The 13,068-nt window shown below is 41.9% G+C and overlaps 1 protein-coding gene across 5 annotated transcripts in view; it reads right to left on the reverse strand.

Annotated features, from left to right (window-relative positions):
- The window catches only part of rap1gap2a (RAP1 GTPase activating protein 2a), an 88,157-nt gene that overhangs the window by 18,498 nt on the left and 56,591 nt on the right, over positions 1-13,068 (reverse strand). For all 5 annotated transcript variants that reach the window (XM_046073310.1, XM_046073311.1, XM_046073308.1 and 2 more), the window contains 13 exons: positions 9,396-9,431; positions 6,246-6,278; positions 5,843-6,064; positions 5,625-5,728; positions 4,547-4,625; positions 3,810-3,863; positions 2,956-3,039; positions 2,717-2,817; positions 2,057-2,186; positions 1,693-1,848; positions 1,474-1,545; positions 523-609; positions 245-385 (listed from right to left, as the gene is read on the reverse strand). In XM_046073310.1, coding sequence (XP_045929266.1) covers positions 245-385; positions 523-609; positions 1,474-1,545; positions 1,693-1,848; positions 2,057-2,186; positions 2,717-2,817; positions 2,956-3,039; positions 3,810-3,863; positions 4,547-4,625; positions 5,625-5,728; positions 5,843-6,064; positions 6,246-6,278; positions 9,396-9,431 — 1,299 coding nt within the window. The remainder of the gene's footprint in view (positions 1-244; positions 386-522; positions 610-1,473; positions 1,546-1,692; positions 1,849-2,056; positions 2,187-2,716; positions 2,818-2,955; positions 3,040-3,809; positions 3,864-4,546; positions 4,626-5,624; positions 5,729-5,842; positions 6,065-6,245; positions 6,279-9,395; positions 9,432-13,068) is intronic.

The raw sequence follows: 13,068 nt of genomic DNA on the forward strand, positions 1-13,068 counted from the left end.
CCCCCCCCCCCCCCCCCCCACACACACACACACACACATCACTACACACACCCGGAGTATTAAGGTCAAGCAGCGGCAACAAGGCCACTAATGGTTTAGCACCACAAGTCGTCTTGCAGACCTGTGACCTACAGCAAGAAATCCTCACACTCTTGTGCTGTAATGATGGTGATTAAACAAATGTCACAGAGCTGAGAGCACATTACATGATGTCATGTATGCTTTTGTCCAGGTTCACAGTCACCTTGAAGGACTCCAGCAGACCCCCGTGTCCCCCATTCTCCAGCTTGTCCTCCTCTCCTGCCTGGCCCAGACCCAGTGTGGCCTGGCTCTGTCTGTGCAGCTCGTCATGGAGGTTGTCCAGCAGCGCAGCTCGCGTTCGCCCCTGGAATCAATTCACACACACAAAGCTCATGTAGGCCAGCATCGGGTTGGTGATTATGGGGGCGAACACGGACGAAGCTGAGCAGCGATTGAAGGCATACTGTGGTGTTTGAGTGTGGTTCTGCAAACGTGTGTCACCTCTAGTTTGGCGAATTTGTCAGATTTGTAGCAGGCGTTTTCGGCATTGATCAGCTTTGTCAGCAGGAAGTCTCGAAACTCAGGACCCTGGAGAGAAAGAAGGGGATGTAGAGTTAGATGGTGAACTAGAAGAGTGGCGGGCAAAGATGGGGAAGGGAAAAGCTGACCTTTATCAGCAACTTACAGATTAATTTGTCTGATCAAGAGTATCAACCTCACTGATTCAATGTATGATAATTTGCTGCAAATCATGTCAGCATCCAATAAGTAACTGAATGTTATACTGAGTCTTGAAGTCAGATGCAATGCAACAATGCAGTTTCCCCTTTGTAACAATGACCTGAAATAAAGTAAGTCATTCTGGCTAATGTCAAAATGCAAGATGAAGAGGAGGGTCACTGTTTTTTGTTCAACTGTTTTAAATAGAAATGTTTTAAATACATACAAGCAGTGGTTAGATAGTACTCAGATCCTCTGCTTACAAATCAATACAACAACGTAAAATAAAAAAAATGCAAGTAAAAGTTCTGCTTTCAGAATCCTACTTAAGTAAAAGTACAGATTGTTTTTCCAGCAAAATGTATATAAAGTCAAAGTAAAACTACTCGTTCTTCAGGTTTTAATGTAAAACCTTATTTTTAAATGTAACTAGTAACTACAGCTGTTAAATACATGACATGGAGCAAAAAGTACAATTTGGAAATAGATATAGAGTAGAAATATCAATGAAGTTGAATAAAAAGGAAATATTTGATACAATCATTTGTAATCTCTGAGCCAAATGTTCTGTGCTGGATGACCATTGTCAGAAAAATTAAGAGCTGCTTCACTGAACACGTGTTAACATTTTTAAATGTTAATGTCAAAAAGTCTTTTTTGAATTTGTCAAGTCAAGGTGATCAGATTCATGACTAAGTACTGCCCTGTGTTGATCTCAGCTCTGTCTCTCACCTTCCTAAAGACAGCTGGGTTCGGGAGAGGGGGTCCAAAAGAAGGCACATCCTCCCTCGCTGTAACAGACACCTGTTGACATCGGATTCGTCATGAACTTTGTTGTGCCTTAGTTGTGCTTATTTACAATTTCTGCCGAGTATTCAAATGACCACTGGAGGTTTAAAACACTCTTTACAGCTTGTCTGTTTCTCATTGACAGTAGTTACTGGTTTGTACCTTGTATGTTGTGTGCTCTGTACAGGGGTTCTCAACCTGCACCAGCACGTAAGCATGTAGGAAGTTGGAGGCGATCATGTCTGGAACAAACGGTGTGGGATCTTCCTGGAAGACTGTGGCCACGATGTCATTTCCTATGTGCCTTTTCCTCTGGAGCTAAAGAAGCAGAGGGGAAAAGATTCATTAGTTGGTCAACAGGTTTCATTTTGTGGCTGCGTCGCTCAGAGGACACAATTTATGAGTCTTCTTTGACAGATAAAATTGTCAATATCTACACCTGACCAGTTTTTTATTGGTATATTTGAGCCAAAGGATCCAGCTAAATCAATAGTGCCTTCAGTGTAAGAGTATTAAAGTCTTGTACCTGCTGGACGTCTCCCTCGGTGAAGGGAAGCTTGGTTGACACATGGAACATAATCTCTCTCTGTCTGAAGAAAGTGTAGACAGATTCAGACCCCGTCTGTCCGTGGGACACATCCAGCCCACCGCGGAACCTGTCACATTATCAAAGCACATGTGTCGTCAGGAAGATGAGATTATATTTTGTGGATTTTAACTGCCAGTTTCTTCACATTTTGTGCTTAACTAGCTCCGAGGCTACCCAAAAGTGTTGTGCAGTTTGCCATAATGTGTCAGCTATAATTTAAAGCCTCCTTAACAGTATAAAGTAACAAGTATAACACAATAGAAAAGGCCTGCAAAGCAATAAATACAATATACAAACCTCTGATTATCTGTCCATGTGGCACTTTCTTTTCTTGGATCTGTTTCACTAAGCAGTTTATCCTGATTGCACGCTGAGGCCGAAACAGCAGGACAAATTGCTCCAAGGTGACAGTAATTAAACCCTGCTATTCCCCTTTATTGCACTGCACTTTTATGGCATCCTTTGATCTTTGTGGACCATTTTCTCCAATCTCTCTTTTTCTTTGGATGTTTCTGAACCCTGCGTTTTGTTTTATTTGTATTGCGCATATCTCTGCTTCCCTACTCTTATTCAATCGCTTCCTACTCCAAGTCTTACCCCTTAAAGTCCTGGAGTTCAATGTTGTCACCCAGGAGACTGAGAAACTCCTTGAAAGCCGGCGTCTCCTCATTGTTCCCAAACAACTCTTCCTCTGATGTCTGAGAGGAAGAGACATGGAAATGGTGGAGGGCAGAAAGCAGGGCGAATGATATAAAAGGTATAATGGGGTATAAGATCAGATGGTGTGTGTGAGGTGAACTGTCCACACTGTACACAAGAACAACATAATCACTCACCTGTCCAAACTTCTGGTAGATGACTCCAAATTTGAAGGTGTTGTTCACCTCGTGTTCATCATAAGCCACTATCAACTGGGACCCCTGTACATGAACAGAAACAACCATTTCTTACTGTGGTTACTTATCTCACTTAACTTGTTACACACTTTCTTCTTGCTGTCATTAGGAAAACATGTTTTCCTGTTCTCCAGCATGCCTCCGGGGCAGGTTTATTGGGCCCTTGTTATGTAAGGCTGGCATGCGACAAACTGTCAAGGCCCTCAGCGAGGGCAGTGATCTCGGCGCTGCCTCTTGCAGACTGAGCCACAGATGGGGCTTTTTTTTCCTATCCCGAGGCACAAGCTGAAAGCATGCTCCATCACACTCCTCCACGGGGCTCACAGGAGGGGAAACAGATCCGTCGTATCCCGTTTAGGAAGTTGTTACCCTCTCGTATCATCAATCGGTTTTGAATAATGAACAGAGCAGATGTTAGAGAGGTTGGGGGTTTATGAGGGTGAAAAGGGCACTGAAGTGAAAAGTTAATGACGGTGTTGGTGTAAGGATGCTGGCAAAATACTTAAAGGATAAACTGCATCAGTAAATGTTTAAAAAGAAAATGCCACAGGGCCTTAAGTAAAACGCATAAAATATTTATGTATGTGCAGAACATATGAAAAGTTCCTGATGAAGGTTATCACTGAATGTAGCATTGGCACTTTCAACCCTACAGTGAACCTTTGTCTCTCAGACAAAGGCAGGAAAAGGTTACTCATGTCAGCTTGAATGAAAACATTTATATCTGGTTAGATGAGCTGTGGGCAGACTGGTTATTAATGAGGTCACAATGTGGGAGTTTAGGATAAACTCACCCGAGGGTACAGGGCCGGGGTGAACTTCAGCCCTGTGGCATCGTCACACAGAAGCTGAAAGAAAAGAAGAGACTTGCTATATCTAATGTTCAAACACTTCTGTAAATATGCTCACTGCCTCTGGATATCAGAATGGGTGTCAGAAAAAGCTCTCATATTTTTAAAAGGAAATTACATTTTTACATTATTTTTATCTCTGGGGTTGTAATGTTTGTCTGGCAAAATGCTATTTGTTTTTGTTAATTTTTGTTACTCTTGACAAATGTATTTAGATGTTAAAATGTATTCATTGCCAAAATCATCCTAATTTGCTCAGTTTACTCTAATCTTTGGTTTACCATCACATTTGCTTCCAGAATGTAATACCTTTCTATCCCTGACTGGATCATTGAATCATTCATGGATGATAATTACTGTGGAAGTGTAAAGACGAAGCAAACAGGTCCTTTCCTTCATTCAGTGTTCTTCTGTTTCTCTTTTGGAAGTGATCGAAAGTATGCAGGTCGTGTGGATTAATCCATAGCAAGAATCTTCCCAGCTGTGTTTATCTCATACCAATATCCAAACAAAAATTTGGACTTGCACTGGCAGGCTTTTTTGGCGCTTAAGGACTGATCTCTTTCACTAGAAGAGCTGGGCAAAGCCTGATGTTCCTGAATGGTCTCGTGTTGCGTTTTTTGTTGAGAGCGAAATTCAAGAAAAATGCCTTTCTTTTAACCTTGTAAATTGTATCTTACCTTGGCAATCTGGGGTACACTGGGTAGCTGGTTGATGCCTGCTAAAGAGATCCTGTCATGGACTGTTTTGATCCTCGACCTGTAACAGAACAAGATGGGGAGGTCTGCTGGTAACAGTGAACCGATTTCTTCAATCAAAGAGATTTCTTTTAGGTTTTAGGTAATACTAGTTCATTTGCAATCCATTGACCAGGTGAAATTAGGGGAAAGCTATGATCATGATGATTTTAGTCTCAGCAAGTCTCAAGAGAGAAAACGAGTGATGGGCTGATGTGTGATACTGGCATTATCACTGTCAACTGTCTGCAGCGCTACAACAGCTAAAACATTACTTCATTGTTAATAGACTGAGAAGTGTGTGTGAACACTCATGTGATAATGTGATAATGGGAGGAAAACTGTCCACCACAGACCCACAAATCTGTTCAGAGTTAGTCATGATAAAGAGCGTAAAGAGCAACAAAATAGAAAGGAGGAGGGAGGAGGAAGGCCCAAACCTGTCTGTCAGTTAGTTGGTCCAGACATTGATATTAAATTTTGTACAGACAGTCATGGTCCTCAGAGGATGAATCCTCCTGACTTCTGTAATCCTTTAACTCCAGTACCACCATGAATTTGAAGCTTGTGGCTTTAATTAAACTGTCTTGACAACTATTGGATGGATTCATGACATTCATGTCCCCCTCGGGAGATGATTTGTAATCATTTTGATAATCCTCTGATCTAGTGACACTGCCAGGTCAAAATAAATTTTTTCAATACTTTGGTTTATGACTAAATACCCACAAAACTAATGACATTCCAATCACCCTCAGCTGTAGGCCTATTTCTGTTTAATACAAATTACTGTTACTGGCTGTAGTAGAAAGTACTGTACCTCACAGAGCTGCTAGCTTGGCTGTAGACTCTGAGTCCTGTTATTATTATTGGTATGGTAGACCTTGGTATTAGATTAAAAACTAGCAAGATAATGGCCCGGTCTCATGGATTGTACAAAAAAGGGTGAAATTTAACATCACAGATGTAGTGTTGATATGTTATTTATCATATTAGACATTAAACATTTCTGTCATTGTACCTTAGCATGATGCGTAGGAACTCCTGTCCCTCAGCCTCCTCGTGTTTCAGAGACATGATGAGGTTGCCTATGCTGCTGCCAGTGCAGTAATAGTTCATGTGTTCCTGGATGTACGAGTGTAGAAAAGAGGCCGTGAAAGAGATTTTCAGGTCAGACACAATAACAGACTTCTCTTGGTAATTACACAGTGAAACTGACATTGATACACACACACTAACCTTGCCTAGGAAGTGTTTGCGGTAGGCGCGGGCTATGCTGTTACACTCCAGACGGTAGCTGTGCCCCCCACCAGGGCTCATGCCTTCTCCTCCGTCCTCCTCCTCACAGAAACTGGACTCTGAGGAGGAGGGGGTCCCTGCTGGTGCCTCCACATCCTCAATCCAGTAACCTCCAAACTGTGGCAGTATTACCTGGGGGTATGGACCACCTTTCTCCAAGACCTTGGACAGAAGCACAGCAGGGATGAAGGGAGGTAGATAAACATGTCGTTATAAAAAAGTACTTAAACTTTAAATGTATTATATATTGTCAGAAACACTCCTATTAGCTAGCTATTGGTTCCACATGAGAAGGGTGTAACTATGTGTTGTGAGTGTATTATGTGAGTGTGAAATGACTCACATCTTCTATCCGTGGGTAGGGGATGTAGTCATCCTGTAAAAAAAAAAGAAAAAAAAAAGAGGACAAACATGCTGTTAGAAGGACACATTTTAACATAAGTGAACTTCACTGACTTTCACCACAATGAGACAGTTGCAAGCACAGCCACACACACAGGAATAGAAAGGTAACACAATGTATTATGCCAAATGGACTCTCAGGTGATGATGCAACAGCCTGAAATGCAGAGTCATCAGCAAACATCAACGAGGGCGTGTCACCCTCTTGATGATGTCAGAGCTGTTTTGATTCAGCAGCCCCTGGGGTTAAGAGCTGTTATGAGCCTGTAGTCGTTTGTCAGTCTGCTACCGTAGCACAGATCCAGCGTATGACCTCTAAATACTGCTGAGGCCCGTCTGCACCGCTGAGAGAGCAGCGCTACGGACAGCCAGTCATTTGTATTCTGCAGCAGCAGGAGTCAGGATACTGGCAGCCCAGAGAGGATCAATTGACAGTTGGAGTTCATTCAACTTATAATCAATCAGATCAGGAGGCTATTGATTTAGGTCATTAAAAGCCCTGAGAAGAATTTGAAAAGCATTCACAGGGGTGTTCAGAATCGCTCAAAGGTTGACAGATGAGATAAGAACAACTACAGAGCAAATCAGGAGGCATGATGAAGCAGCGGTGAAGGGAAACATGCAGGGAACTTGAGGACAGGACAACACAAACTGATGAGATGTGCAACTGGTGTGTGTGTCTGGTGTCTGGTCACACCTTCCATTTTTTTGTCTCTTCAACTTTAGGGACCTTATTAGTGTCCACACGCAGCGTGAGGACGGAAAAGCACAAGGGTCAAAAATCAAGTAGCATTTATTTTTGTGCATTCAAAAAACTGTCCTGGAACATGGTATTCTCGTTTTCAGACCTCATTGTCTCTGTTGCCAGATGACAAATGAATGAGTCATTCATGCTAATGCACTTCCCTGCGCGCACACAAACACACACACACACACACAGGTAATACAGACACTTAGTCATCCTTTCTCTCTGAATCCAGCTTCCAGACGTGCTAAGTGTTCCTTTCCTCATTCGTTATTGTCTTATTTTTCTAAACACAGCAGCACTAAGACCCAGGCCAAGGCCTTTTCAGTCTGCAGTGTTTTGTACAATATCCAGATATGAAAAGCCAGTCTCGCAGACACGGAGTAAATTAGCAAATTATGGTACAGGCCAAATAGAACAGCTCGTCTACATGGCTGAGCATAGACATGAGGAAACAAAGGCGTGTGTGGGGATTCAGAGTGCCGAACATACATACCACTACCATCACTTCTTATGCCACCAATCATACCAAGAGTCTGACAGGATTTGAACAGTACAAGTACAGACTCATAGACCTCAATACACACACACACACACACACACACACCCACACACCACACGAGTGTTCACACACAAACACAAACACACACACACACACACACGAGTGTTCACACACACTTCTCAGTCCAGTCTGTAGTGATGTGCATCTGTCTGTGTGCATATTGATGGAGCAGCTGTTACAGTCACTGGGGAGTCATTGTCAACAATGCGAGCCTGATCATAAGGACACTCTGAAGAGGCTTTAATTTTCAGTCGTACACAGAGAGACAAAGATGAAGAGAGGACAAAGGAAGAGGGAGGAGGGAGAGGTGGGTTAGGAGAGGAACAAGAAAGAGGAAAAAGAAAAGAGATGGATCAAAAAGGTGACCTTCATCAGCACCATCCAGATTACAGCAGTGAAGCACACTTTGAACGCTTGGCTCCAAATATGGAGTTAGAGGTGGCAGAGCTCAAGAGAGCAGGTCGATGCAAGCTGAAGTTCAGAAAAGATGGATGAGGTGTACAGTTTCTTTTGTGTGTGTGTGTGTGTGTGTGTGTGTGTGTGTGTGTGTGTGTGTGTGACACTGTTTGATCATCAGACTGCATTGACTGACTGTCATCCACCAGTCACACTTTCCAAATAACTCCACTGATGTCTTCAGTCAACCTGTCCTGCTGCATCTCCCCAAGCAGCATCACTCTACCTTTCTCATTCTGTGTTATTAAAGGAAATCATAATTCAAAATTGAGGGATAATTCTGCCCTTAATTGTCAACTATTGTCAACATAAAAAGACCAAAAACAAGAACATGTTAGTCCTTCTCAATATTCTCAACTTACCTACCCTGTATGTGGCACAAGCCTATTCATTACTGAAGACATAAATCTTTAAAAAAGGATCGCTAAGAAATTTCCTAAAACAGCTGGACACTAAGCAAACTGTTCTCAAACAGGGGTGAGTGGTGCATTTGTGGGGAACTATTTTAAACTGTGGATTAATACACATTTAGGGCTCTCAGCAGCAGGGCAGTATATGTGGGGTTGACTCAAATTACAACATGCAACATTTCACGCAGTGCAACAGCCCAGCTCAGTGAAGTGTTTTTAATCGTTTTTGGACATAAATGGAGGTCTATGGCACAGAGGGATAACATATATTAGGCACTGGCTACACAAGCAATACTTGCTGTTAGCAGACTAATCCTTTAAGGAAAAGTGTAAATCAGAAGTAACAAGCTAAAAAACAAGCAGCTAATTACTGCATTATATTCTATATTCCCGTGCCTTTCATTTCACCTCCCACCTTCCTTGTCCTCCTCCTCTCCCTTTTTAATAACCCCATCTGTCCTCAGACTACTTAAAGCCCATGCTCTTGGGGGCCAGCAGAGGCACAAAGTGGTCACAAACACAGCGCAAAACAGACTTTAAAAAAAATCAGTGATTTGAATGAATATCAGAAAGAGAAGGAGAAAATAGTTAGGTCAGCCCACATCTTTCAAGTGCTATTCTTCTCTGCCCCCAGCATGCCCATTATCCAATCTGAGCAACAGACTGAACCCAGCGGGCTGACCTACACTGACTGAATCATCAATGTCTGTCTCATCCTTGTGTATGTTAAATCTGGCTGTGGTCAAAGAAAAAGACAGAACACAGACACCGTCTCCCAGTATGTTAATGTTCAGTTCAAAGTTTTACCAAGCCAGACTGCACAAATGCAACTTGTGCTCAATGGTACAAACTACTTGATGACTGTAGAGAAAGAAACTGGATTTACAGGAAAGAAAAGACTTGATGAGAATTTCATACCTGCATCCTCTCCAGCATATCGAAGAACTCTGCAGACTGAAAAACACAGAAGAAGATTACAAAACATGTAAAACAGGGTGTAACACCGATAAATATCAGAGCACCAAAATCCACTGACATTACATAAACGATTAGTCAGCACAAGAGCTCAGCCACCGCCCTTCAGTTGGCTCTAATTTACACCTTATACAAAGGTTTCGACATTTAAAGCAGAACAAAAATGTCTGGATTTAAAACTCTTACATCGGTAACATTTTTGTTGACAGCAGCAGATCTTGCTGGCCAGCTCACTGCGTGTGACTCACCTGCATAGTATAAATTTGGCTGTGTCAACAGGGCTGAGCAGGGGAGAGACTTTCCCAACAGCCGCATGCACACACACTGATAAGCAACCACTTCCCCAGAAATTAACACCACTCACACGAGCACATGTATCCTTGAGTGCATTCACATAGCCTTGACACACAAACGAGTGTTGAGGGTGATAATGGTCTACATGCTTTGGGTTTCTGCGCTCACATTTTGGCACATCAGAATCAGAATCAGTTTTATTGCCAGGTTTGTGTCCACATACGAGGAATTTGACTCAGGATTGTACATTGCTCACGATGTGCTTACTTATACAATAATACCATAACACAATAATAAAATAATAATAAAATAAAATCAGACACAAACTACAGAATAGACAACACTAATATACACACTATGAACAAAACAATATAGACATATTGACAAATAGTGCAGTGATATGTATAATGTGTAATGTGTAAATGTGTGCAGGGTGGTTTAAGGCTATACATTTGTGTGTGTGTGTGTGTGTGAGATGAAACTTCCTGTTCAACAAAAAGTCACAAGTAGTAGGTGTAACCAATGAAACTATAACCTCCTTTAAATGACAGCCAACCACCACCAGTGTTGGGCAGTAACACATAACTTTTTATGACAGTAACGTGTTACTTGTTACTGTAACATTACTGCAATAATATTACTTTTCCCAGTAACTAGCAGTGTAACAGATTACTTTTCCAAAACAGTAATATTATTACAGTTACTAATCCAAGTAACGCTGCGTTACTGAACGCACCATCCTTGACATGAATGCGTGACTGTGCAGCAGCTCAGCAGCACCGGACCTTATGTTGTTCAAGTCAGCTGTTAGCCAAAAAGCTAAAGGAAGAATGGAGAACGAGGGAGAAAGGCGTTCTTTCCACAGCTGTAAGCATCACTATTATGTCACAGTCTAAGATGCAAAGAACATTGTTGTCTGTTGTAAACTTGTGCTACCGCAAAAAGCTTTCAACCGCGAACACATCTAATTTACTGAAGCATCTGCTAAAGCAGCACACCCACATGAAACTTACAGAAAAAAACTCCGGCCGCTACAGCCAGTGATGCTTGAACTCGTTGGAAGAGAATGGCGTTGTAAAAATACTGATTCCTGGTCTTATAAATACGCATGAAACAGTAGTTCAAAAGTGCTTTATTTTTTATTTCAGTCAATGGTGTTAAGAAACGTTATATGTTTTGTAAAAACCCATAGTTCTTGCTGCTGTTATGATGATATCAGTTAAAAAGTCAGGAGAGACTGCTTTATTTGGGGGGAGGTAGTGAAAGTAATATAGTAACATAATGAGTAAATATAAATAGTTACTTTTATCACCCAGTAAAGAGTAAAGTAATATTATTACTTTTTTAAGGAGTAATAAATAACTAGTAACTTGCCCAACACTGACCACCACACACGCACTGTCACACTTACGAATGAACCACTGTGAATGCTGCACACTCATACAAAGCAAGAAGGAACCAGGAAATACATGCCTGACCAATGAACCATAGCTATTTAACCAGAAAAGTCTGGAAAGGTGTGTAACTGGTGTTTTACAGCCGCTTCAATGACTGTATTCTAGCAGTAAAAAAAACTGTCAATAACTTCATTTTGACAGTTGATGTTGTTCCCTACACTCACATGTACACACCTGTACTTAGGTGCAAGTGTGTACATCCATCATTACCACTCCTAATGCGGACAGAACCACACACACATACTGAGCTTATCAAGGAGTTAATATTAACCAGTCAAAGGTGTTGTAAGCTGATACAGCGCTGCGGTTGGACATGCAGAGTCAACATCAGGCAGCCAAACCAACAATGAGCTGCTTATATCTGTAAGATAGCAACTTTGGCAGCTCTCAGCACGTGTTGCAAGAAGTGTCTGTGTGTGTGGGGTGTAATAGATATTTTTGGATCATGTTAGGGTGACAGGAGGAAGGAAGGCGAAGAAGGAAGTATTCCTGAAGAGCGGCTTTTGTAGCCCTTGTTTTTTTTAAAATCTTTCGAGGTGTGAGCGGCACGTCCTCACAGTTGCCTGTGACAGTTTAAAAGACACACTTGTCCGGCAGTAATGAGCGAGATCCTGTCGCGCTGACAGCGTGTTAAATCATCATCTACAGTACATCCCCTACAGTCAACAGACAAGAGCAAAAGACAAGAGACAGCTATCTGTCTTTCTCCCACGCTGTCAATCTAAAACAGGACCCGGTAGTCTGTATTTGACACACTTTGTGTCCTTGCACTTTGTTCCGTCTCTTTTATGAGAGGGTCTCGCTATGTTATTATGTTTTCTCTTCTCTCTTATCTCCCATGGCAACCTGCTAGGGGAACCACAGACCGCAGGCAGATTAGACCAGCTGACTGACTGACTTGTTGGCTGCCAGAATTCACACATTGTCATGTGAAGTCATGAACATTATCATCCGCACAATGACTGCAAGGATGATAAGTCACAGACAGGGACAGCGGCCTCCACGTCTCATCGTGTTATCTTGAGGATTACAGGAGAATTACAGAATTTTACTTTATCAAATACACTCACTGAAAGGAATTAAATAGGAACAAGGTACATTTGCTTTCATTCATTGTTGATTCATTTATTTTATCTTCTGTTCATTCCCTGCGAGTCAAACTGACAGGGTTACCAAAGGTATTGAACTCTTCTTATATCCACTAGCAGTCACTTTCTTGAGAGTGAGAGTGCAGCTCAGTTCTGTTTGCAACACTAGACAGCCTTGTTCAAAATACCTGCACCTGAGCCAAAGTTAGCTTTGCATGACTGCATGATTTATCCACAGACTCTTCTCTCCTGCCCACAACTCTTTGTCTGCGCCGAAAAAGGTGATGGGTGGAAGAGGAGATGGTTATCATAAGACACAAACACCTTTACAGAACAGCTCTATCAGATACCAGTAACACTGGCTAATTCGTGTACTGACACACATCTGTACTTGACTGTGCATGATTGATTTTGGCTCGGGCCCTGGGTTATGAAAAATTGTGAAATGCTGTACATGCGTTCGTTTGGCATAAATACAACACAAAACTGTAAAAGTTTCAGAGACGCAGTGCTTATAGGATACCAATATAATCACAACACTGCCAGTTTCTACTCTTTCAGTACTTACACTGACTAAGAGATGGGAAGTTCTTCCCAAACTCCATGTACCATGAAACCCTGCAAATTCTTGAGAGTCTGATACTGAAACTGCCAACACGCCTTCCCCTCTAGGTACAGAATATTTACTTCAGTACTTTTACTATTTTGAGCACATGAGAACATGAGAATTATAAGCTGTAAAACAGGACCATCATAACATTAGCCATGTTGACTGAC

This window comes from Micropterus dolomieu, linkage group LG17 (genome assembly GCF_021292245.1).
Source record: "Micropterus dolomieu isolate WLL.071019.BEF.003 ecotype Adirondacks linkage group LG17, ASM2129224v1, whole genome shotgun sequence".
Taxonomy (NCBI): domain Eukaryota; kingdom Metazoa; phylum Chordata; class Actinopteri; order Centrarchiformes; family Centrarchidae; genus Micropterus; species Micropterus dolomieu.